This window comes from Phascolarctos cinereus, unplaced genomic scaffold (genome assembly GCF_003287225.1).
Source record: "Phascolarctos cinereus isolate Bilbo 61053 unplaced genomic scaffold, phaCin_HiC Scaffold_3;HRSCAF=262, whole genome shotgun sequence".
In the NCBI taxonomy this organism is placed as follows: domain Eukaryota; kingdom Metazoa; phylum Chordata; class Mammalia; order Diprotodontia; family Phascolarctidae; genus Phascolarctos; species Phascolarctos cinereus.
In genome coordinates, this window is record NW_027555736.1 from 47,560,445 (window position 1) to 47,585,760 (window position 25,316).

The 25,316-nt window shown below is 45.7% G+C and overlaps 1 protein-coding gene across 5 annotated transcripts; it reads right to left on the reverse strand.

Moving 5' to 3' along the window:
• Positions 1-374: 374 nt before the first annotated feature.
• UBL7 (ubiquitin like 7) lies at positions 375-24,723 on the reverse strand. 5 transcript variants are annotated; one of them, XM_020994583.2, is made up of 11 exons: positions 24,359-24,723; positions 23,077-23,289; positions 21,957-22,076; positions 19,146-19,228; positions 18,252-18,336; positions 15,268-15,325; positions 9,896-10,029; positions 9,579-9,628; positions 9,103-9,270; positions 8,252-8,374; positions 375-2,065 (listed from the first exon to the last, which is right to left on the reverse strand). In XM_020994583.2, exons 2-11 carry the CDS (start codon positions 23,258-23,260, stop codon positions 1,928-1,930), a joined length of 1,143 nt encoding a protein of 380 aa, XP_020850242.1. In that variant the 5' UTR covers positions 23,261-23,289; positions 24,359-24,723; the 3' UTR covers positions 375-1,927. The 5 variants fall into 5 exon arrangements, with proteins under 5 accessions (XP_020850242.1, XP_020850240.1, XP_020850241.1 ...); XM_020994581.2 differs by lacking the exon at positions 24,359-24,723 and adding an exon at positions 24,185-24,314; XM_020994582.2 differs by lacking the exon at positions 24,359-24,723 and adding an exon at positions 24,135-24,302.
• Between the last annotated feature and the right edge of the window lie 593 nt (positions 24,724-25,316).

Consider the following 25,316-nt stretch of genomic DNA (forward strand, 5'->3'; position numbering starts at 1 on the left):
CCAAGTATCTTCTCCTAAAGCAGCCTCTGGAGTGGGAGACATGGAATGGAAGCCTTTGAGAAGCCCCAGAGTATAACCTGGCTCGGAGGTGATGAGAGACCTGGTGCCAAGCCAGCATTTCCCCCACAACAAACAAGCAATTGGTAGGGGGAAGGGAGAGAGAAGAGGAACTGGACAAATACAGACCTCCCTGCTTTTTCATTTCCACCACAAAGACTACTGCTTTTCCAGTATGACTCTGCCCTGCCCAGGCTACTTACTGGCCCTGAGAGCCTGTTCTCTGCCAGCTCAAATACCCTTATGGGAAAGTTAACTAAAGGGGGGAGGCAGTGGTGGAAATCTGCACCATCATTTCATCAGCTACACAACAGAAATGAGTTATAGATTTCCTTTAATTAACATACCATGCCCAAGTAAACCACATAGGACAGACAAAAAGAGTTTTCTTGGCCCTCCCCTTTACAAATCATGCAGGAAACCAAGAACCAGGAAAATCTGGTAGGCCAATGGAGCATAGCCCAAAGGGGAGCAGCAAGCCTAGGCAGGATGTATTGAAGGACTGCAGGACTTTTAGTTTACAGAATACCATGGAGGGGGCACAAGCTATTTTCACATGTGAAGGGCTGTCATGAAGAACCTGTCTTGCTTGGTCCAGACAGCAGAACTAAGAACAAATGGGTGGTTTCAAGGAGGCAGATTTTGGTGGAAATCTCCTCAAATTAAGCTGGCCCAAAGTAGGAGGGCCCACCTTGGGAAATCTTCAAGAAAATGCTAAATGAATGGCCGCTCACTGGGGATGCTGTAGAAGAGCCACCTGTACAGGGAGACACTGGACTTGACTCTGTGCCTCTGAAGGGGACCTTTCTACTTCATTACCACGTTCTGTAACTGTGCCTTGCCTTGCCTCCCCGTTTAGACTGGACATACCTTGAGGAAAAGGCTCCTCAAAGGACACCGTGCCTAAGCCAGCAGGCATTCACTATCCCAGGGGCTTCCTGTTTGCTGGGCCACCCCTCACAAAGAGCCAGCTACCCTTATTGTGAACCGTAATAGCTCCTTACGTGGAGGGCACTTTTGGGGCAGACACTGTAGGGATTACTGGTTGTTTTCCAGATGAGGTGATTCGTGTTCAGGGGGGTGGCATCACTTGCCCATGGTCAAATCCAGGTTCTGTAATTCCGTCTCCTGCCTCTAAGCCTCGTGCCCTCAGGCTTGTGTCTCAGGGTGGGACACAGAAAGGCCCCAGAGTGGACCAGGGCACAGAAGGGAGGGAAGTACTAGAGGGGATGAACAGCTGCCAAATTCTGAACCCTTCATGGGAAAGGGAGACCTGGGGATGTCCTACTCCAATCTTCTCTCCCTCAAATCCCACAGGCAACTCATGAATGGAACTAGAACATCTCAAAGTTATGATTCTGTACTAACTTCCTAGGGTGAACAGGGAATTCCTGACTATGGGATTTCCAAGTAGTTACAGAATTTTAAAAAAATTTTGTTAAGTAAAGGGGAACCCCTGTTCCCCACTGTTGGGCCCAGGGCCAGGTGGTCCTCTCAGGGGACGGATGCCTCAGATACTTCAGCCCTGAATACCTCTGGGGTGATCCCCTTCCCATAAACAGAGAATGGGCCCTGTAGAGCTGGACTCCTCAGGCCCACAGAACTGGCCCATGATACTGTGGGGGCTTGAGTCCAAAACTCTCCAGAATCAATGCCAACGTCCCATTATCTATCGAGGGTGGCAGGACCAGGCAGATCACTCCTGCTTCGTGTCACATTCCCCGACCCTGACTGACTAGGGAGCCTTCACAACATGCAAGCAGTTTCCACATAAAGTGTATTGGGGAAATATGTTGGTCCCAGGACCCTTACAATCATCTTATCTTTACAGCATCCCGACTGGCCCATGCACTACAGCCTCAGACAGGGGTCAAGGAGCCCCTCCAGCAAAGATAAGCTCCAGGGCTGCCTGGATGTCCCCCCCAGTTGCCTGGAGGGCTCGGAGGCTCAGCTCATCATCATGGATGCCCATGTCTCGGAGTTGCTGTAGCTGGGGCTGCCACTGGCTCTGTGGGAAGACAAGATAATTAACCATTGTAAACAAGCTGACTTTTATTAAGCATGACTGCATTAAGCACTGAGGATAACAAATGTGATGGAACTACTCCTGCCTGCAAAGAGCTGATAAGAGAGAACACAACAAAGCTTTAACAGAAATGAGAATGTGGTATGGATCTAGACAAGGTACAGAGTGCTATGGAGAAATTACATTTGACTTAAGGGGAAGGCTTGGCAGAGGAGTGGCCATCAGAACTGGACTTGGAAAAATGGAAAGAGGATGGGAGAGGGAGACATTCCAGATGTCAAGAGGGCTTTTCAACAATCTAGATATCCACTGGAAACCATATTTTGCTAAAAACTGAGCTTTTGGCAAATTCTTTATGTGTCTTGCTGACAAACTAATCTCTTGAAAGGAAGAGGAAGTAATATGACAGCTGCTCTAGACTTAATTCTAACCAACAAAGTTGGTGAAATGAAATCAATGGGAACACGAAAGAAACAAAGAAAGACATGTTAGAATTCACAACCACCAAGGTCAGAAATGTCAGCAATCACTATGTTCTCTAGAATGAAACAGATTTTTTAAAAGTTCAAAGAAAAAACAATTAGGATTTCATGGCTTTCAAAAAAATCTAAAAGAAAATATGGAGGCTTCTCAAGAATGAATTTCTAATGATAAAAATGCAAATGACCCCAATGAAGACAGAGAAGACATCTTAGGAAAGTCCAACAGAGTCAGATTTTAAAAGGATACATCTCTGAAAATGGAAGTAGAGGCATATGACCGAGGAACAGATCGAATCGATAAGCATGTATTAAACATCTCCAATGTGCCAGGCAGTATGCACAGGACTGGAGATGCAGAGGCAAAAACACAACAGTCCATGCCCTCAAGCAGCTTACATTCTAAGAAAGGAGACAAACACAAAATACACACAATAGGAAAAAAGGTGGCTTGGAGGGGAGGGAGCTCTCCCACCCAGGGGAAGAGCCAGTGTCTGTGGAGTCTTAAAGGAGACCAGGAATGCCAAGAGGCAGGAGCAGAGGGAGACGGTCCCAGGCATGCGGAAAAGTTGTGCAAAGGTGGGAGGTGGGGAACAATGGTAAAAAACAGCAAGGCAGCCATAACCATAGGACTGGAGAACACGTAGAGGAGAAGAAAGCTAAAAGAGATCAGAAAGGCAGGAAGGGGCCAAGCTGCCAAGAGCTTTAAATTACAAGAAAGAACATAAAAGACAAGGAGGGACCAAAATGCCTTTGGGAAAACCAAGGATGACAATTTAGGGATTTTGTTTAGTTTTAATAACATTTTAAATTGATAACTTCTGTTTTTATACCATCTCCAATTTTCTTCCCCTCCACTAAGAGTTGCCTCTCAAAACAAATGGGAAGGAAGGATCCCCCCCTCACCCAGCCATTCTCCTCCTTCCCCCAGTTCTGCAAAACTAATCAAAAATACGTGGAGTTTGAGGGTATATGCAGAGAGCATGTGCCATGACCCTCACCCACCTTCTTCACACATTTCCTCATTTTTTTCTCTATTTATAGTGACAAGCTCAGTCACTATATTCAATTTCGGTTACTGGTTCTTTCCATTTACACTGTTGCGGTCATTGTGTACGCTATCTTCTCAGCTCTTCTGACTTCACTCTTTATTTCTTTTGGTCTAATAATATTCCTTTTAATGTGTTATCCAGAGGCAGCTAGGTGGTGCAGTGGATAGGACACCGGACCTGAAGTCAGGAGGACCTGAGTTCAAATCCAGCCTCAGACCAAACGTGACACTTACTAGCTGTGTGACCCTGGGCAAGTCACTTAACCCCAACTGCCCCCCCCAAAAAAATAACGTATTATACACAATTTGTTTATCCATTCCCCAAGTCAACAGGCATCTATTTTATTTCTAGTTTTCTGCTACCATGACTTGTGGTAAGGGGTGGGAGCTGGCAATGCACATACACACCTTTACTGGAGTATATGCCTAACAGTTGGTTTCGTTTTATTTTAAATCTATACTAAGGGTAATAAGAACACCAAGCCCATTGCTTTAAGGGGCGATTTATATTAATCAACAACAGAAAGAAAGCAAAATTACTCAATACCTATTCTGATTCTACCTTTTGTCAACAGAAATACTCTTTAGTTGAAAGGTGTTGAACAAATATGGCTGAGGAAGTGAAATACAAAGAAAGCAGAACCAGGAAAACAATGTATTCAGTGACCACAGCAGCAGAAATGGAAAGAAGAACACCACCTCGATAACAACCTAGCAATTCAATAACAAAAAGTAAATGTTGCAAAGCCACACTGATCAGGTCTGGCTCCAATGCAGAGCCAGGAACAAGCATCTCCTCACAGACCGGCCTCTCTGCAAAGGTGTAGAGCTGGGGTGTGCAATGCTGTACATCATGGCAAAATGGTTTGATATGTTCGTTTTGTGGAACTTTTTTTTTCATCTTTTTTATTCTTTATTGTAAGGGATGCTTCTCTGGGAGGAGGAGAGGAAAGGGATATACTGAAAAAGGTAGATACCAAAAAAACAAAAGAAAGCCATTAAAACCTTTGAAGAGGGAACTGAAACCAAAGACAGCAAGAGAACATGGAGCTGCTCTGGCCAAACTCATGTCTCTTGGTCTGAAGAACTTCCAGTTGAGATCACATGGACTCCGAATGCTGGCAATCCTTAAGGATCAGAGATAAACAGGGGAAAAAGCAGATAAATGACCTGCCCACATTTCAAAAGGGAGAGGGGGTGGATTCTTCATGATCACAAGGAACCATCAGAGGGCCACTAAGACCAATCATGGCACACTAACTTCATCTCCTTCTGTGACGGAGTGACCAGACTTGGGAAATAAAGGGGATGCCACTACGGATGGCGCACACCTAAACTTCAGCACAGAACATGGCAGCCTTACGTGATCTTATTATGGACAAAAGCGAAAGCTGAGGACAGCATGATTACATGGATTTATAACTGGTTGAACCCAGATGTGCCAAAGTCTCTCTTTAAAATGTAGTGCTATGGACTTCTGTGAGCCAAGATGGAGGAGTGAGAAGTAAGTCACTGTCACCTTCCTTTATTAAACTCTGAAAGCCCAGAATATATTGCCCCAGGAAAAACCCTGGAACAGCTGAACCAGAAGAAAGATGGGGTGCAGCAGTCCAGTAGCCCAGGTAGCTTGAGGGATTATCGGGAAAGGCCTCTCTTGCCCTGGGGGAAGGGGAGTAGTATCCCAGCAAGCCAGCAGAAAGCCCCGCTTCAGTACACCAGGTGGTGGAGCAGGTAAACACCAACACCTGGACCCCCGAGTGCCTCAGTGAGGGCAGGGGAACTGGTGGAAACCAGCTCAGAAAACCACCAGGTGACTCAGCATTCTACAGCACCTGGCTCTCCAAGTGCCTCAGCAAAACTAAGGGAAGCAGCGCTCCGAGGTGGCCCAGGCAGATAAACATCCTGCAACATCCATCTGAAAGTTGCTGAAGAAAGCAAAAAGAAAGGAAAGGCCCGGGTAAACAGGAAATCTCACAAGCCCCACTACCCAATCCTACCCCTAGAGTTCCAGTGGTGCTGATTCCAGCCCAACACCAGGTGAGCTGCCAGAACCCTACAGCCTCCAACTGCCAACACTGGAGGCCCCAGCACAAAAGCCAGTGACCAGACCCCACACTCCCAACACAAGAAGCTTGGGTCAGTGCCCTCTGCTCCCCAGCAGGAGAGCTCAATCTCTTTAAAGGTCAGGAAATAAGCAAATACCATGAGCGAAAGGAAACGCATGATAGATTCTTATTATGGGAAGAGTGAAGATCAAGGCAGAAATTCTGAAGAGAATAACACTGTCAACAAACCCACATCTGGAACCTCAAATGGGATATGAAGTGGTCTGCAGCCCAAAAAGCCTTGGAAGAGCTCAAGAAGGACTTTAAAAGTCAAATGAGAGAGGCAGAAGAAAAAATGGGAAAAGAAATGAGAGGTATGCAAGAGAGAGTCAATAGCTTGGAAAAGGAAGGACAAAAATTAACTGTAGAAAACAAGTCCTTAAAAAATACAATTGGCCAAATGGTAAAAAAGTACACTAAAGAAAACAAATCCTTAAAAAAATACAATTGGCCAACTGGGAAAAAAAGTACACTGAAGAAAACAAGTTCCTAAAAAATACAATTGGCCAAATGGGCAAGGAGGTACAAAATCTAATAGAAGAAAACAATTTGTTAAAAAAATTGGGCAAATGAAAGCTAACGACTCTATGAGAGAGCAAGAATCAGTCAAACAAAAACAGAAGAATAAAAAAAAGATGAAAATGTAAAATACCTCACTGGTAAAACAACTGACCTGGAAAATCGATCCAGGAGAGACAATTTAAAAATTATTGGTCTACCTGAAAATCATAATGAAAAAGAGAGCCTGGACAGTATTTTTCAGAAATCATAAAGTAAAACTGCCCTGAGGTCCTAGAACCAGAGAGTAAAATAGCCATAGAAAGAATCCCCTGATCACCTCCTGAAAGAGATCTCAAATTGAAAACGCCAATGAATATAGTAGCCAAATTCCAAAATTACCAGGTCAAAGAGAAAATACTGCAAGCAGCCAGAAAGAAACAATTTAAATATCATGGAACCACAGTCAGGATTACACAGGACCTTGCAGCTTCTACATTAAAAGACCATAGGGTGTGGAATACGATATTCCATAAGGCAAAGGAGCGTGGATTACAACCAAGGATCAACTACCTAACGAAAATGAGCATGATCTTTCAGGGGAGGAGATGGATATTCATCAAAATAGGGGACTTCCAAACCTTTCTGATAAAAAGACCAAAGCTCAACAGAAAATTTGATCTTCAAATACAAGACTCAAGAAAGACATAAAGAGGTAAACTGGACAGAAAAAAACAACATGTATTAATAAGGGCAAACTGTTTACATCCCTACAAGGGAAGATGACACTTGTAACCCTTGAGCACCGTATTGTTATTACACCATATTAAAGGAGTATACATAAAGGGGGAACGGTATAAGTTGACTTTGATGTAATGATAAAAAAAAATCTAATCAAGGGGTTAAATCCCAGTAAGTGGATTAATCTGATCTAAGAAAATGTACTGAGAGAAAAGAAAAGGAGAAGGCAGACAAGGGTAAATTACATTACAGGAAAAGGCACAAAAACCTATTACAGCAGAGGGAAAGAAGAGAGGGAGATGAGCATTGTTTAAACCTTACTGTCATTAGATTTGGCTCAAGAAGGGAATAACATAATCAGTTGGGTACTAATATTGATAGACTTGACCCTTCTCAGCAATACAATGATCTAAGACATCTTCAAAGGCCTCATGATGGAAAATGCTATCCACATCCAAAGAAAGAACTATGGAGTTTGAATTCAGGTTGAAGCATATTATTTGCTATTTTTTTCCTTCTGTTGTGTTTTGTTTCCTCTTCCTGGTGGTTCCTCCAATTGGTTCTAATTCTTCCTTACAACATCACTAATGTGAAACTATGTTTAATAAGAATGTATAATGTATAGCCTATATCAGATTGTGCGCTGTCTTGGGGAAGGAGGTGAGGAAGGAGGGAGAGAGAAATTTAAAACTCAAAAGCTTACGGAAGTGATTGTTGATAATCAAAATAAATTAATTTAAAATAAAAAGTAGTGCCATGAAAGAGTGTATTTTGACTGGCAAAAAAGCCAAAATGATCTTGAGCTGCACGGTGTCAAGAATGCTATGGTATCCTGAACAAGAAAGGCAACAGCACCCGAGAGATGTATCCACCAGTCAGGCTACAGCAAACGATTATGCCTCCCATTTGGATGAGCACATCTGGGGGAGGATGATCAAGATAATAAAGAGACTAAAAACATGATATAATAGGAACAGCTAAAAGAATTAGGGATCTTTATCCCAAAGAAGAAAAGACTTAAAGGAAACAAATACATGAAAGACTCTTAGGTGAAAAGAGATTAGATTAATGATGTGTGATCCCAGAGGGTAAAACCAGGACCAGGACACCAAAGTTCACGTTCTGAGATGCTCTGAAAGAGAGGAGTCGTCTGCCCCCCAGAGGCTGGGGACACTGCAGATGGAATCTGTGCGGCAGCTAAGGCTCTGACTCCATCATCACTAAGCTCCTTTCCCACTCTGAGGTTCCATGACAGGTGCACCCACTGAAAGCTCACCAGAGCTGAGGGACTCACCTGGAGGTTTGGCTGACCCGAGGCCTGCAGGGCATGCTGGAGGGCCTGGCTGAAGAGATCATTAGTAATGGGGGTACCTGACTGGACACTGGTGGACATTGGTGAGGTACCTGAGGAGTGGCCCTGGAAGCAAATCAGTTGTCAATGGCCCCCTTGTAGAATCTCAAAGTTCATCTGCTTCCCCAGTAAACCTTCTTCCCCAACCCCCAACTCACCTACTAGGACTATTATCTGCTCCATCGTCCCCCTGCTCCCCAACAGGGTAGGCACGTATCTTTGCTCCAAAGCAAGTTACCCAGAGGGCTCTCCACCTGGGTGAGAAGGCTTCTCCCAATCTCTCTGCCTGAGCAGCCCTCCCCACGCCTGTGTGTCCTCTTGGGGGCAGACTCCCACCTGGAGTTAATCACTTCCCTTCTCAGTGAGGAGAAAGCGACTAAGAGGCTCCCTGCCGAGCTGCCCTAGGCACACAGGCTTTAGGAGCTGCATGAGCAATAAGGAGCTGTCACGAGCAGCATCCGAGCACAGGCTAAGTAACTCTCTGTCAAAGATGGCGCAGAGGGGATCCCAAGAGCAGAGGTTCCTTCCAACTTTAGGATTCCTTAACTCCATTTTAAAAAGCTGGAGAAAGCACAAGAGCATTCTGGGAGTGCGATTTTCTTAAGATTCTCAGGCACTAAAGCAGGGTGAGCTGCTCACGTGTGAGCAGTAGGAACAATGTGCCAACGTTATGGAACCTTGTTGGAGAGCCCGGCATCTCCATCGAGCCACAGCTACTGGCATCAGCAAAGGGACACACAGCAGGCCTGCCCAGTGGAGCTCCACTTTCCTTGCACCTGCCCTTCTGCCCTTACCTGGGTGCCAGGGGTAGGGGTGTGAGAGCTGCTCTCCGGGGTGCTGGCCAGGGCCAGGGCTGTGGCCAGCTCGCTCTGCGTGATGGGCCGAGGGCCAGCTGCTCCACTGTACCCCAGAGATGCTGGGCGTGAGCTAGACGTGCTGCTGGAGGGCGTGGACCTTGTGCTCTGGCAGAGAAAAGAAGGGCCTGTGGGTGAGCTGGGCAAATTTCTTGGGGGAGATCCCAATTGTGGCAAAAGCCACAAGAGACAGCCCCTAATTCAAAGGCAGCTCCAAAGGTCTCCCTAGGCACAAAGGCAACAACTCAATCTACTGAAGCCAGGAAAAGGAAAAGGACCAGAGGAGCCACAGAGTAGTGACAATAAAAGAGGCCACACTCATCTGGGGGGCTCAAAGGGAAACCCCACCCCTCTGTGAAGGGCTTTCTCCCACAATGAGCCACTGTACCTAACAGCAGGTACTCAAGATAACTTACTGGATGAAAGTCGTCTTCATCATCAGAAAGTCCTTCAAACAAGAAGCCACCTGGTCCAGGGGAGAACAGATTTCAGTAAGAACAGCAGAGAGCCACAGACTCAGGTCCAAAATTCATTTTAAGTTACTCTCTAACAAATTTATACTTCACTCTCTGTCTCTGGAAAATTACGGGACAGATGCATTTCACTGACTCAAGCTGAGCGTTCCCAATAACCACTCCCCCGTCCCCAGCAATATCAGAACCCCTGAGGGATGTCAGTCCCTGCACCATTAACTGTGTAAGGCTTCTGATTTCCCAAAAGGCAGCTTGCTCACCTGGCATGTCCCTGTAGGAACTAGACGGCAGGCTTCGAGAGGAGGTCTCTGCCACTGGGAGTGGAGTGCTGCCCGCCACTGAGTGCAGAACCAGGATGATGGCATTGACTAGAGCAGGATGAGCTGGGACCAGCCTGGGGTAAGGACACCAAGAGAGACTCAGGTGACCTAGGGGCAGAAAGGGTGGCGGGCCGAGGCAGCAAAGCTCCAGCAGATAAGTGACTTGAGTCCTTGGCCAAAGATAAGTCCAAGACAGGCGGTGCCTGTGCCCAATCCAGGCAGGAACCCTTTAAACCATTTGTCACCCTGGAGCTTTAGGCATGTTTGTCAGGTTCATCATCCTCCCTCTTCCTCTACTACAATGGGAGAGTTTTCTATTAGTATAAAACATAGTATGAAACTTCCTTGAACCACACCTCACCACAAAAGAAGCCAATACTGAAAGAGACGTCTGTCAGTCAGCCACACCTACTATGTGCCAAGCACTGTGCTAGGTACTATGGATACAAAGGAAGGCAAAAGATAGTCCCTGCTCTCAAAGATCTGTCCCATGGGAAAGACAACATGCAAACAACAGCTACGCACAAACAAGCTATTATAGGATAAACTGGAAATAGTCAATAGAGGGAAGGCATTAGCGTTAAGGACAATCAGGAAACCATCACCTTCTTGTGTACAGAGATTTTGGTTGAGACTTGAAAGAAGCCTGGAGGCAGCCATGTGGAGGGAGAGCATTCCAGGCACAGAGGGCCAGTTAAAGGAAATGTCTAGAATATGGAAATGAGGCATCTTGTGCAAGAAACGGCAAGGAGGCTGGTGTCTCTGGATCCCAGAGTCCAGTAGGAGGTGTAAAAAGCCTGGGGAGGTAGAGTGTAAAGGACTCTGAATGCCAAACAGAGAATTTTATATCTGATCCTATGAGGAGTCAATGGTGTTTACTGAAAGGGGTGGGGGTTGGAGGGACAACATGGTCAGACCTGCTCTTTAGGGAGATCAATTTGACAGGTGAGTGGAGGTTGGATTGGAATAGGCAAACACTTGAAGTAGGAAGACCAACCATCAGGCTGTTACCACAATCCAGGTGGGAGGAGATGGGGGTCTGCACCAAGGAGGTGGCAGTGTCAAAGGAGAGAAGGGGGCATATGCAAAAGATGATATGAAGAAAAATATCAATAGGACTTGGCAACAGAGTAGATGTAGGAGGTATGAGAAAATGAGGAACTGAGGAAGACACCCAAGTTGTGAGTCTGGGTGACTGGGAGGACAGCATGGGGAAGTTAAAAAGGGGAAAAGATTTGGGATAAATGATAATTCGTTCAGTTCTGGACGTATTGAGTTTAAGAGGTCTATCAGACATTCAGTTTGAGACATCTAATGTGGCACTGGAGATGTGAGACTGAACATTAAGAGAAAGGTTAGGGCTGGATAAACAGATTTCAGAAGCATCACTACAGAGATAACTAATGGGAGCTGGTAACAAATGAAATAGTACATAGAGAAGACAGGAGGACCCACAACAGAGTCCTGTGGGGCACCCACATTAGTGGCTGTCAGACAGGAAGGAAGAGAACCCAGATAAAATAATGCCACAGAAACCCTGAGAGAAGCCAGTATTGAGAAGAGGATGACTGACAGTATCAAAGACTGCAGAAAGGTCAAGGATGAGGCCTGAGAAAAGGCCAGGATATATGGAAAGTTTTAAAGAGATCATTAGTAACAGAAGCCAGACTGTATCGAGTTAAAAATTTTGAGCAAAAGAAAAGAAGTGTGGATACCCAGTACAGTCAGTGCTGTCGAGGAGTCTAGCCACAAAAAGAAGAGATGCAGGACAACAGCCAGGGGGATGGAGAGATTTTTGAGGCTGGGGGAGACAGGAGCAATCAGCAGACAAGGAGAGAAAGAAAAGGTTTGGAAGAGCCGATGTTATGAAACCAATCTGTAGTAGACCTAGTCAGTACATTGTCATGTTTTCTCCAAATCCATTCAGCAGCACGCACGTAGGGGCAAAGGCAACGGATGACGGGAGTGCTCCAAGACTGAGGCTTGGAAAGGTGAGTTGAACTGGTTTACCAAATGGTCTCTATGGAGAAGCAAGGAGAGTGTTGCTAGTACAGGGGTGATAGCCTGGGAAAGACATGAGGTTTTAAGAGATAGGAGGGCACAGTAAGGATGAAGAACAAGGTTTGGGGCTGGGAGGGAGAGGTGCAATCACAATAGATTGAGATCAAATAAGGGAATTTCAAGGTTCACAAAGTGGTGCATTTGTGGGTGATGGCAACATCAAGGTCATGACCATCTCCGGTGTCACTGTGGTAAAGAAGAGTAGGTCATGGGAAACAAGTAAAGTGACTGACTGTGACGACAGGGTGTCTGAGGGAGTATCAATATGTATGTCCAAGTGCCTGACTATGAAGGCAAGAGTTGAAGAAGGGAGCGATATCATAGGCCAGGCACTGTCCTCACTATGAAATACCCTGGTAGATAGCAGTTACTAGAAATTGACTGGGTGGCAGGTATGAATTGAGTGAATCCCAGAGGAGGAAAGGCTCCTGAGTAATGGCTATAGAGAGAAAACCTGCAAGTGTCACTGGGGAGCAGAGAACAGCCAAACTCCCCAACCTCGACCAGGGCGAAAGGAGTGAAAATGCAGCCCATGCAGAAAAAGGGTGGCCAGGAGGCAACCAGGTGTCAGTAAGAACCAGAAGATGGAAGGAGTGGGAAAGGAGATTTTAGATGAAAGCAAGTCTTCTGCCTATGAAGCAAGCATTGCAGAGAGCTCAGTAGAAGGGATGGGCAGCTTTAGAGTGTGACTCTGTAAGGTGGAAGAGGGAAATGGGAATAACAGACAGGCAGCGGGGGACAGAGAATACGGTTTTAATGATGACAGACAGAGACTCAAATTCACTGGGATGGAGGTTTTCATTGTCTCTAGGGGTCTGGCCTGTAGAGGAGCTGAAATTCGATGAGGAAGGGGACCAGGCTGGAGAGTTGGTGGGAGGGCCTTCCCCCTCTCCCCAGAAAGGAGGAGCCTCAAGCTCCATGAGATGCTGTTTCTCCTTTTCCAGGGGGAGAGAGAAGGTCTAACAGGATGTAATGGCATTTTCTTCCCTCCCCCTTTTTTTTTCTCCAAAGGCAGAAGACGAGGGCACCTGCCTGGTGCTTTTCTCCTTTTCAAAGGGAAGAACTCCTCCCTCCCACAGATGCCTAGACAGGGTGCCTCCCACACTGTTTCATGAACACACTGTAGAGAGCAGAGACAGCTTTTGTTCATTCGGTGCCCTGTCCCTGGAACAGTCTACCCTCTCTGCTCCTCTGAACTCTACTCATCCTTCAGGCTCCAGCTCAAGATGCCCTTCTTCTCCTTCCTCGGCTCTCTCCTAGCACTTCCTGGTGTCACATGATACGCACCTGCTGCCTCTTGGTCTAAACAGGAGCTGCCCTCGCCAAATGAAGCATCTGCTCTCAAATACTGAGGGCAGGGGCTGTCTTGTACTTCTCTGTATCTCCCCCACAGTGCCTGGCACAGAACTGGATTAACGGGCATACGTTACGTGTGCTGATTAATTAAGCCTCTCCTAAGAGATCTGCCTACAAGAGGCTAAGGACATGCATGGTCTACCTTGCTTTAAGCATCTGTTGCCTACTGGGCTCACACCCAGTCCTGGCCCATCCCATACCCCCTGAGTGGAGGAACCTTTGGCAGTCACATCCCACTCTCAATCCCCTCATCACAGACAATGCCAAACTAGAGTGGCCCACTCAACCTTTTGGTGGTTATGGGTGGTCTTAGCTCCACCACAAACCTCTGGCTTTAGTAGCTTTTAACTGCTTAGTCACCACAAGCCAGTATATATGATGCTAGCTTGGGCTGGAAGAGTCCACTAGCACTTGGAAAAGACAAGAGTTTGTGTGGCCTTGGGCGAGGCATTAACTTGACCCAGGCCTCAGTCTCTTCATCTATAAAGTAGGAAGGAAAAAGAATAAGCAGCATTTATATAGTGCTTACTACGTGCCAGGCATTGTACTAAGCACTTTACAAATACTGTCACATTTAAACCTCATAACCACTCTGAGAGAAAGATACTATTATTGTCCCCATTTTACAGCTAAGTAAACTAAGGCAAACAGAGATTTAAATGATCTGCTCAGAGTCACAAAGCTAAAGTGACTGAGGCTAGATCAGTCTTTCCAACTGTAGGCCCAGCACTCTATCAACTGCACCACCAGCTAAAATAGGCATTTCGTGTACCTTGGGGGAAAAAAAAACCACCTTTTTTCTGACCTCCTGTTTTTATCAACTAGTCCACAACAAGCATTTACTAAGTACCTGCTGTGTGCCAGGCACTGTGCAACAAGCTGCCTACTCTCTGATTGTGTCCTCTGCTACTTGCCTCCACTCCCAATTTTTGGAAACTCTTCTCTTCAGCACATACTGGGCTACAAACTCCCAGTTTACTGGCTGATGGGTGTCTCCCTGCCGGTGATCTCCATAAGCAAAGTAATAAGCCCCCTCTAGGCAGAACTCCTGGCCACCCTTTAACATCTTAGGAGCAATGACCCTGTGGTGGCCACAACCCCAAACCTCTGCCCTGAAACGTGGACCAAGGAATCCTAAATCATTCTGGTCTGCCTCCCTTTCCTGCGATGACCCAAATATCACTGAGGCCAAGGATGCCCAAAGACATCCTAGCTATGTGTATCCTTTCTCTTCCCCTCCAGCCTCATTTGGAGGGGACTCAGGACTTACCCTAGTTTGAAGGTGTCAGTCCTACAGATGGCAATAATGATAACAACAGCAGCAGCAGCTAGCATTTACATCGGGCCAACGATGTGCTACGCATGTCATAAATGGTACCTCATTTGACCCCCACAACAACTCTGGGAGGCAGATGCTATTATCTACTTCACAGTTGAGGTAACTGAGGCAGACCAAAGGTAAGTGACCTGCCCAGGGTCACACAGCTCGTGTCTCAGAAGGGATTTTAATTCAGGTCTTCCTGTCTCCAAGCCCTGTCTTTGCCACCTCACCACCATGGAGGGGTCAGAAAGGCTCACTAGGCTATCCTAGCACCCCTTCCTTTGCTGTCCCTTACTCCTACCTCCTTGAGAGCGTTTCCAGTGAATCTATATGACTTTCCCAGAAATAAGCTTTCAGCATCAACTAGCTTTTACAGTTCTTCTGAAGATCCTGCTTAGTCGCAACAAAAGGATTCTGACATTCTCTAGGCCCCTTCCAACTCTTAATCTTGTGCTCTTCTCATCCGCCTGTACCTAGAAGTTCAATGGTGTTTTCAGCCCTTTCTGTACTTGGCTCTATGGGAGAGAATGGACTTGGGGCAAGTGCCTGGCTGGATGCGCCCCACCATACTTACGTATCCAGCATGCTGGGATCAGCAAAGACCGAGAAGAGGTCCTTATCCTGAAGCACCCCTGGAAGAGACCCAGAAAATACATCAGAGAGTAAGGGTCTAATCAAGACCATGAGGAGGAAGAGGCTGCAGGGCTTCAGTGGGCTCTGTTCCTCAGAGGGTTCTGAGGGTAAAGGGTCCCCAAACATCCTAGAGAGACAACTTGGGAGGCATGTAGTCCTATTCAATTCAACAGGCAGTCCTTAAGCACCTACTAGACATAAAAAAACCTCCTGCCGGAGTAGCCACCATCATCATTTGTCCCTCATTTTCAAAGAGGACCAATAACATCATAGAAATCCAGTAGCAAGGACAAATTCAGGACAATTGCTGATGGCCCAGGATGCAGTAACACTGAGGCGAAGCCCACAAGAAGGCCAGTCTCTGTCTGTGAGGCCTTGACATACCAGGGCTCCTCTCCACAGGACATCCTTCCCCTAGTACACACCTACTACGAGCCAGACACTATGCTAGGCACTGGGTCATAAACACAACAATAAAGTAGTCCTGACATCAAGAAGACGTCATTCTACTGGGAGACACAACGTGTTCAGGTAAGTAAATAGAGGATCGAACAAAATAAATTGGCCAGTGATTAGGGGAAGGAGAGGAGGACACCACTAACAACTGCGAGAGTCAAGAAACTCCTCTTACAGGACATGGCCTATAAACTTTAAAGGAAGTGACGGGTTCCAAGAAGAGAGAGGAGGAGAGCACTGCCATCACATGGGGGCCACCTTATGTAAAATAAAAGCATGTAAGCTGGAAATGGGCAGCCATGTACAGGAACAGCCAAGAACAAATCTAACCTGTACTTCAAGAAATGGCTCCAGAAGGGATCTGTGACTCCATTTCCCCCTGACCCCGGTCAGGAAGCTGCTTTCAAGCTGACTGAATTACCATGTATAACCTCTATCAAATTGCTTATTGTCTTTTGGGGGGGGTGGGGGTAGAGAGAGGTGGAAGATGGAAGGAAAGAATTTCGAACTCAAAATTTTAAAAAACAAATGTTAAAAATTGTTTTTATTTGTTATTGTGGGGGGGATAAAATATATATTAAAAAAAAAAAACCAAGAAACAAACATTGGGCACTGCCTCTGTGCAAGGCCTTGTGCTGAGTGCTGCCCAGATCACGATGTAATCAAGTCGAGTCATGTCCCTATGATGTCCAGGTCTGATTATGGGATCCCACCTCCTCGGGAAAGCCTTCTCCAATAACTGGAGCCCCCAATAAGCTCCAGAGAATCAGAGAACTTCACCATGGAAAACAGTCCAACCCAGGCCCTAAAAAGAATCACCTCTACAAGAATGCATTCTTGGAGCAGCTAGGTGACACAGTAGATAGAGCACCCACCCTGGAGTCAGGAGGACCTGAGTTCAAATCCCACTTCAGACACATACCACTCACTAGCTGTGTGAACCTGGGCAAGTCACTGAACCCCACTGCCTAGCAAGGAAAAAAAAAAAGTGTTCTTCCCACAGCCCCACCAATACTGACTACTCCCATCTTGTGTCATCTTTACCAGTTTGCTGGGTACAACTTCTCAGCTGTTTTCATTTGCATTTCACTTATTAATTTAGTGATTTGGAATATTCTTTCATATTGTTGTTAATAGGTTGGAATTTATCTTTTGAGAAACTATCTGCTCACATCCTTTGATTACCTGTCCAATGATGAATGGTTTCTTGGTCTTATATATTTGCGTTATTTCCCTATGTATCTTGGATATCAGACCTTGGATATCAGAGAGCAAGATCAGACATATTGATCAGAGATATTTAGATATTTTCTTCCAATAAACAGTTTTCTTCTTATCCTCGTTGCATTCATTTTGATGGCTTGAAAGCTTTTCAATTTTTTTTTCTCTTACAAGGGGAGGCTCTCTGGACAGGGAAATGGGGAGGAATATATCTGGAAATGAGGGTTATGGAAAAAAAATCAATAAAAATTAAAGACGCATACCTAAAAAATGAGAAAGAGGTGAGACAAATACCAGGAGAGAACAATGTCATAGAAGACAAAGAAGAGAAAATACCAAGAAGGAAAGGGTTATTGAGTGTCAAATGTGACAGAAAGATAAAGGAGGATAAGGACTGTAAAAAGCTCCCTGGATTTAGCAAATGAAGTGGTCACCGGTGACCCTGCAAAGAGCAGTTTTAGGAAAGTAATAGGAACTAACTAAAGCCAAATTGCAGGGGTGGGGAGAGTAAGTAGTGAGGAATAAGGGACAGGAAGAAGTGCCCACTACTCTTTATATAAACGCCTGTTAACTGACTGAAGCGAAGGGGAAAACAGAAGACAAGAGCTCCAGGGGACAAAGAGGTCTCATGAAAGCAGTCTGGCTCTCTTTTGTGCAGGAGAGACCCCTGGTGGGTTTCTAAGCAGAGAAGACATCAACAGCAAGGAAAATATGAAAGTTGATATAAACAATGGGGACCATCAATGAAACAAGGCAAAGAAGGAGCCTGAAGAAGGCGGAATGGAGAGCAGAGGGCAGGGAAGGGGGTGGTTAGCCTTGGCAGGTAGGAATGTCACCTGATCCTCTAGACACAAGGACAGGAGAGGACAGAAGTCAGAGTAGTTTTGAGACATGGGGGGGGAAGACAGTAAGATCACTAAAATCAGACAGATTCTATCTACTCAATAAAGACGTGAGGTCACCCACTGGAGAGAGGCTGAAGATGAAAGCTTCCAATAACCACTGTGATCACAATGACGACGCTGATGATACACCAAGGGAGAAATGAGGACACTGAGGCTGACAAAGTCCCAGTGACTCGTGCTTGGGATCACTCGTTATGTGTCTAATGTACAGCATATGAACCCAGGTCTTCCCAACTCCAAGTTCCATTCTACCCACACTCTGGTCCCCTGATAAAGAGTCAAAAGAGATTTTAAAAACCTCTAACAATCCTCCCAACTACCTCAGGTTCTTTACAGCACTTACCCAGTGCAATGGGATCATTGCTCAGGCCTGGGGTGGCTACGATGATCTGATCCAAGGATTCTTTGTTCCCTAGCATCTTAAAGACCTGTCAAAGAGAAGAAGACAGCTCAGTGTTACCAACATCCAAAAACAACCAACGAACCACATTGCATGAGAACAGCCTTTTAATAATCTGGCTTTTAAAAGTAGTTATTACAACAAAGTACATTATCTCATCTGAACAAGAGCCCTGGTAATAGCTCAGGTTGTAGCAAGAGCTTTCCATTTTTTTCTAAGAGAAGTGAAAAGAGGAGGGAGGAGAAAGAAACAATAAGGACAGTCTGACCACAGTGGATCCCTCTGGTCTTGCCCCCAAATCGATACCTCTCTAGTGATAGGATGTCTGAGAACACCTGCCCAAGAACAAAGCCTCCTGCACACTAGAACTCCTTTTCGACCCACAGCCAGCTAGAACTGTCCATTTCTATAACCCTTTACATATGGGGAGGCCTTTAGCTTTAGATTTAATTCTGCTGAATCTATCTGGCAGGCAGGATTAGTGCCATTATACAGGTTAAAAAATAGGTCCAGAGAGCTGAGGCAATTTCTTCAGTCAAAATAATACAGCAAAGCAAAAAATGAAGACCTGGGTTTTGGCCTTGGAGACACAGTCATTCCAACAGACCAAGACTGGCACCATGTCATTCACACTGACTCTAACTGTACCCAGACTTCTCATGGGAACACAAAGGATCTCCTAATGCTCAAAGACATGCCAAGAACACCCCAAGGACATCTTGGTTGCTTTTCTGGATTCCACAGATCTCACAATCCCCTTCACACACTGGCCTGTATTCCTGGTAACCAAACAGGTGATAAGAAACGGTGGATTTGGGCCTCCCGCCTCATACTCACTGCATCTCGGTAGGCAGGACTGCTATGCAAGGCAGTGTGCAAGACACGGAACTCCCTTTGGGCAGCCACTTTGTCCACAGGCTCTAAGAATGAGATGTTCCAACAGAGAGATTAGAGCCACACAGAAGCACGATCACACAAGTTTAGAGCAGGGCCTCAAAGAACATCCAGTCCAGTCTTTCACTTGAGAGGAAGGTCAGAGAAAGGTAGGGCCTGGTTGAGATGACAGAGAAGTATGCTGGGCTCCCTCTCTCCCCAGGCCTGCTTTCTCCCAGGCTGGGCTGGGGTTCCAACAATCATACCTCAAGGTCTCAGTTTCATCCTTGGTTACGTTCTTGCCCACTTACATACAACCCCACATGGTCCTAGCTATGCTCATCATGATTCTTGGCCCTTCTTGACCTCTGTACAGATGGTTTGAGTCTAGAAAGTGGAAGGAGGTGTGGAACTCAGAGTTATTTCCCCATCACCCACCAACAAAGCAGATGCCTGTTTTAAAGAATAAATTAGGAAAACAGTCATCTATTAGCAGCTCATAAGAACCATTAGTGGCAAAAACCTGTAAGATTTGGTACATGGTGGTGTTATGTCAAGAAATCGGACAGCGATATCAGACGACACTCTCAATTGCTGATGCTTCACCTCCTCTGCGACAGGCACAGGAACAATCCCCAAATATGGACATTTCTAAGCTCTAAGTAATATAACAAAAACAACACTGGTTCTACTTTTTCAATGTTTCTAATTTAGAGGGTGGGGAATTTTCTACCCGCTAGACTTAATATCAGTAAAGTCATTATTAGACCTTTGGCTCTTGAGGACTTGACAAAAAAAGATAGCATTTTTGCACCTAAGTGCACAACGGGATTGTTTCCCCTCCTAAATGAGGAGCTCCACTTGCATTAAAAAAAAGATTTTTTTTTTAAGGTGTGGAGGTCTAGAATCCAGAAAGGATGGGGGTCATATTTTACTATGGTCTCTTGAAAGGACATATGACAAGGATTATAGGTTCAAAAATGTTTTCACAGCTTACTCAATTTTGTTTCATACATGTCTTTGTGAAAAGGGGATACTCATGTCCTGATAGAATGTCAGCTCTCTTAGAATACAGATTGTTTCATTTCTTGTTTTTGTATCTCCATCATCCAGCAAAGTACCCAGCATGTGGTACATGTATCTTACATGCTTGCTGAATGTTGGAGGAAATTCAAGGAAAACAGGCCCATTAAGGAATGTGCTGCTGGTGAACATTTGAAGCAACCCAGCCATCCTACAGAACAAACTGGATCTACGCCCCTAATGTTACTAAACTATGTGTACCCTTTGACACGATTATACCATTATTCAGCCTATACCCCAAAGAGATAAAAAAAAAAAGAGGAAAAGGTCCACATGTACCAAAAATATGTATAGCCAATCTTGGCCTCATGATCAAAAACTGGAAACTACACATTGGAAAATGGCTAAACAAACTGTGGTATATGGATGTAATGAAATATTATTGTACCCTAAGAAATGACAAAATGGATAGTTTTCTGAGGAAACTGGGCAAACCTCTACGATCTGATACAAAGTTAAATGAGACAAACTAGGAGACGATTTATACCACAGCAACACTATAAAGAAAAACAACTTTAAAGACTTTGGAACTCTGATTAATGCAATCTTTAACCAGTCCAGAGGACTGAAGATGAATCATACCACCCACTTTCTGCCAGAGATGTGACGGACTTAAAATCCAAAATAAGACATGGATTTTTGAACATGGCCAATGTAGGAATCTGTTCTGCTAGACCAGTGTGTTTGTCGTGAGGGGTTTTGTTTTTTGTTTTACTGCTCAATTGAGGGGGAAGGTATTGGGTCTGAGAGATAATGTTTGTAAAAATAAACAAGTATATAAAAACACTGAATGTGTGTTGATTAATTGCGTGTGAGAGGAATGAATAGACATAAACTTCAAGCTAATAACCATGCACCATGGTTAGCACTGCAAAACAGTGTCAAAAGTACTGGTAAAATGTGTTGGTTTTTAGACAAAAAAACTTGAGGCCCAGGATTTTCTAACCTTTAGGTAAATAAATTCTCAACATATTCTAGTTCTATGGTACCTAAAAGTCAAATCATCGCCTAATGGACGTAATCTGTAAACAGATCATGCTTATCAATGCTTAAAAAAAAAAAACATAGCTGTTAAGAGAGTTCAAAACCGTGTTCCATATTTTTTTTCCAGCAAGCGCAAGACACAAAGACACTAAATCAGAAATCAGTTCCACTTGCTGTTCCCCATCCATGACATCCCATAACCAGTATGTCACTGTATAGGATGCTCCACATGCCCAGAATGCCCTTCCTCCTCACTGCCACCTCCTCAAGTCCCCAAGTCCACTCAAGCTCAGCACAAGTACCAGCTCCTCCAGGGGACCTGTCCTGACCCCCTCCAAATACTGGTAATTCTCCCCTAGTCACTACCCCCATCATTACCATGAATATTTTTTGTTTTTATTTATAATTTCTTTGTATCTCCAGCACTTAAAAACTTGTAAATTGATTTGAAATGTCAAGAGCATACTTGCCCGAGGCCAGAAATGATAGAAATGCAGAAACAAACTGACATTACAGAAAGAGACAAAGTCAATACTGTCTTACTCAGTGAGGGGAAATTCAGAAGTGAATAACAGATAACTCTTCTAACAGTCTCATTAAGTGATGTCTCTAGGCTCAACCCATCAACTCATAGCATGTTCCTTCCCTTGCAAGATAAAATTTCTGAAAGTTCGTCTGGCCATCTGTGAACACCAAACTACCTCTCACCTGCTTTCTGATCTGGCTCGGGCCATGATTTCCGAAGAACATGGACTGTGGACCCAGGCTGAATGCCATAGAAATCAAGAGTTTGGTCATCCTTTAACTTTCGACCACAGTAGATTAGATCTGAAAAAGAAGGATCAGCTGTTATCACTTAGAAGGACTGGAATTTAAGAATGCTTCCAAAACAAGCTGCATCCTCTGACAAGGCAAAGGAAAAGAGAAAACGGATGAAAATTTCTATTTCAAAGTGAAATGTTAATAAAATGTTCATGTCAATTGACATGCCTGGTCCTTCAAGTATTATGCTTGTTGACTATTTTATTTTTCTGACTATAAAGGCTTTCACTGATTTATAACTAAGATATCAGAAGGAATAACATACTGTCATGAAAAGGGCACTGGATTTGGATTTGAAGTTGGAATTATCAGAAGTGCGGTTTAAATTCTGGCTCTGCTGCTTTCTACCTGTGTGATGCTGGACAAGTCACTGACCCTGTCTGAGCTTCACTTTCCTCATCTGTAAAATGAAGGCATTGGAATAATCTCAGCTCCAACTCCTATGATTGTAGCAGCAGCATCTATGTGTCAAGGTTTGTAAAGTGACACATGTATGTAGGTCTCATTGTTCATAAATATATTTCGATTATGAATGGCAGTATGTATAAGATTTGTTCCACTGGACTGAGGGGAGTCTTTCATGGACCCTTGGCTCTTGAAAAGAGCACAAATCCAGACAGATGATGTTACAAACACTGGGCACAGAGTGGAATCATAGAATCACAGAGGGATATCAGGTCATCTGGCCCAACATATTCTTAACACAACCATGGGAAATGGGAAGACAGTTTCTCACTGACTTTCACTTTAAAAACTCTTCTGAGAGGGATAACAATGTGATAGCTCAATACAACTTTGTGATTCATTCACCAGACTTAAATATTCTAGAGAGTCTTAAAAGTCCTAAGTAATCCCTAGTTCTATTTCCTAACTATTCAGTTTACCCAAAGTAGCAGTACCTCATTTCTGACATAAGAAACAACAAATAGAATGACTAGTCCACCTTGACATATCTGAAATGTTCAGAATTCTGGAATAGGACCAGATGGTTTAAATTGAGACTCACCAATCAGCTCTGGATCTGGGACTGACTCCTGCAGTTTGCCAGCAATGAGCTGCTTCAAAAATGATATACTATAGGCACCCAAGGAATATTCGCCTAGTTCTGTCTCTGGTAACCGGAGAATGGATTTCGGGGCCAATGGCTGGTCAGCCAGTTTCACTGCAAGGTGCCAGTCCGAGAGAGACATCCTCTCTCTTTCTCGCTCTCTCTTCCTCCCTGAAAGAAAACAAACTCTCAAACAACCAATCCTCAGAGGCTGAAACAATAAATACTCCTTTCTCTCCCTGAACAGGAGGTTAACTCTGAGACCAGGACAGTAAATCTAGATGATTTCTATTCCTTGTGGCCACACTAGTTTCCTACCTAATCTGATCATTATTATGACATCATTTCCATGACCTGCACCTTTTTTTTTGCTAGGGAGTCAGGAAAGAACCAATGATAAGATCTGAGCTTAAAATTGGGACACGTGGCACTAATTTGCTGTGACTTTCGGAAAGTCATTTCAGAACCTCAATTTTCTACCTATAATTGGGGCAATCCTTGTACTCTCCACCTGTATTATGTGCCTGGCAACGTAGTAGGCTTTTACTAAGTGTTTACTGGATTGAATTTAACGGAAGTTTACTGAAAGGCCGGGAATGCTTTAGGTAAAGCGCCTAGTTCATAAAGTCTTTGTCTTATCATTACGATGACTCAGGGAAGGATAAGGCTGCGGCTGGAGCATTCTCCTGGGGGGAGGGGGATGGGCCTCGGGGCTGGACTGGGCGGGGGTCGGACGAAGCGCCCAGGGCCCCTTGCTCTCCGGCCCCTCTCCGGGCCGGGCTCCTCCGGGATACCGAGGGTTTGGGGTCAGCCGATGACCTCCACGGCCCAGCTCCATCATCTGTCCTGAGGCTTGAGGTCAAAGCCTTCCCCATGGGGTAGGCCCGGCCCAGGGCCCGCGCCTCAGGAGGCCGAGTGGAGTGGGAGTGGAGAAGTGTGGGGACTGCCGTCGGTGTCACTGCGGAGGATGGATCCCAAAGCGCAGGACCCAGCCCACCCGGGGCCCGTCCCCTCACCCGTCCCGCGGAAGGAGCCCGGCCGCAGAGACGCCGGGGTAGACACTCACTCTGTCCCTCACGCCGGAAGCCGGAAGCTCCGCGTTGCATGCTGGGAATTGCAGTTTTCTACGTCCCCGTCCCTTCCCCATCCCCCACCCTTCCCAGTTATCCTTGCATCCATCCACCCACCCCTCCGCTTCCCCCGGCCCTCCCCTTAAAGAACACGTTGTACGCATGCTCACTCGGGCTCGAGGCTCCTCCTCCTCTTCTGGGTCACCCGCGCGCAGGCTCGAGCACGAGCACGGCCGCGAGCACGTGCGCTTCGGGAGGGCGGGGCCGAGATGGCCACAGCGCGGGTCCGTTTGAAGCCGGTCGGCTGGAGGGCGTGAAGAAAGGCCGAGGGGGAAGGAAGGAAAGGAAAGGAAGGAGCGAGGAGAGGGGCCCAGCCTGGGCCGCGCTTTGCCCAGCCGGGGATCGAGGCGCCGTCCGCGGGTTCTCGCGTAGCTCGAAGGCCCAGAGCGGAGGAGGGGAGGGAATGGGAGAGAGGAGCGGGAGCGGGGGAGAGGGCGAGTAGAGAAAAGGTCTCGCGTCGGTGTCGCCGGGGATCTCGCGAGATCAGCGCTGGGGGACGCAGGCTTCCTGGTGGGCCTCGCTCTAGGCCGGAGGGGGCGAGGCTTCCGTTTGGAGGGAGGGGCTGCTGCAGGTCCTCGTGACCTCGAGCCCAGGGCTGCTGAGGGCAGAGAGCCCGGTTTTTGTCCTAGGCCACTCGAGACCTGTGTAACCTTGGGCTAGTCGCTAATCTGCCTGGGACTCAGTTTACTCATCTGTAAAATGAGGGCTTTGGAATAAATGGCCTCTGAGGCCTCTTCCAGCTCTAGATCTATGATTCAATTCAATAACCATTTATTAAGCACCCACTATATTTATATTTATTAAGCACCACTATATACCAGGCACTGCTAACTACTAGAGTTGTTGATTCCTTGGGCAAAGAGGCAAAAGAATCATCTGGGGAGGGGTCAAACTACCCCTTTCTCACTATCCTAGGCTTTTGTTGCATGGGGTTTTGTGTGTGTGTGTGTGTGTGTGTGTGTGTGTGTGTGTTGGGGTGGGGAGGGGTGTCCTACGATGAAGTAGATAGTATGGAGTGTTTAGAGCTTGGTCAGACATTGTAGAAGCCAAGGTCATTCATTGAATCCC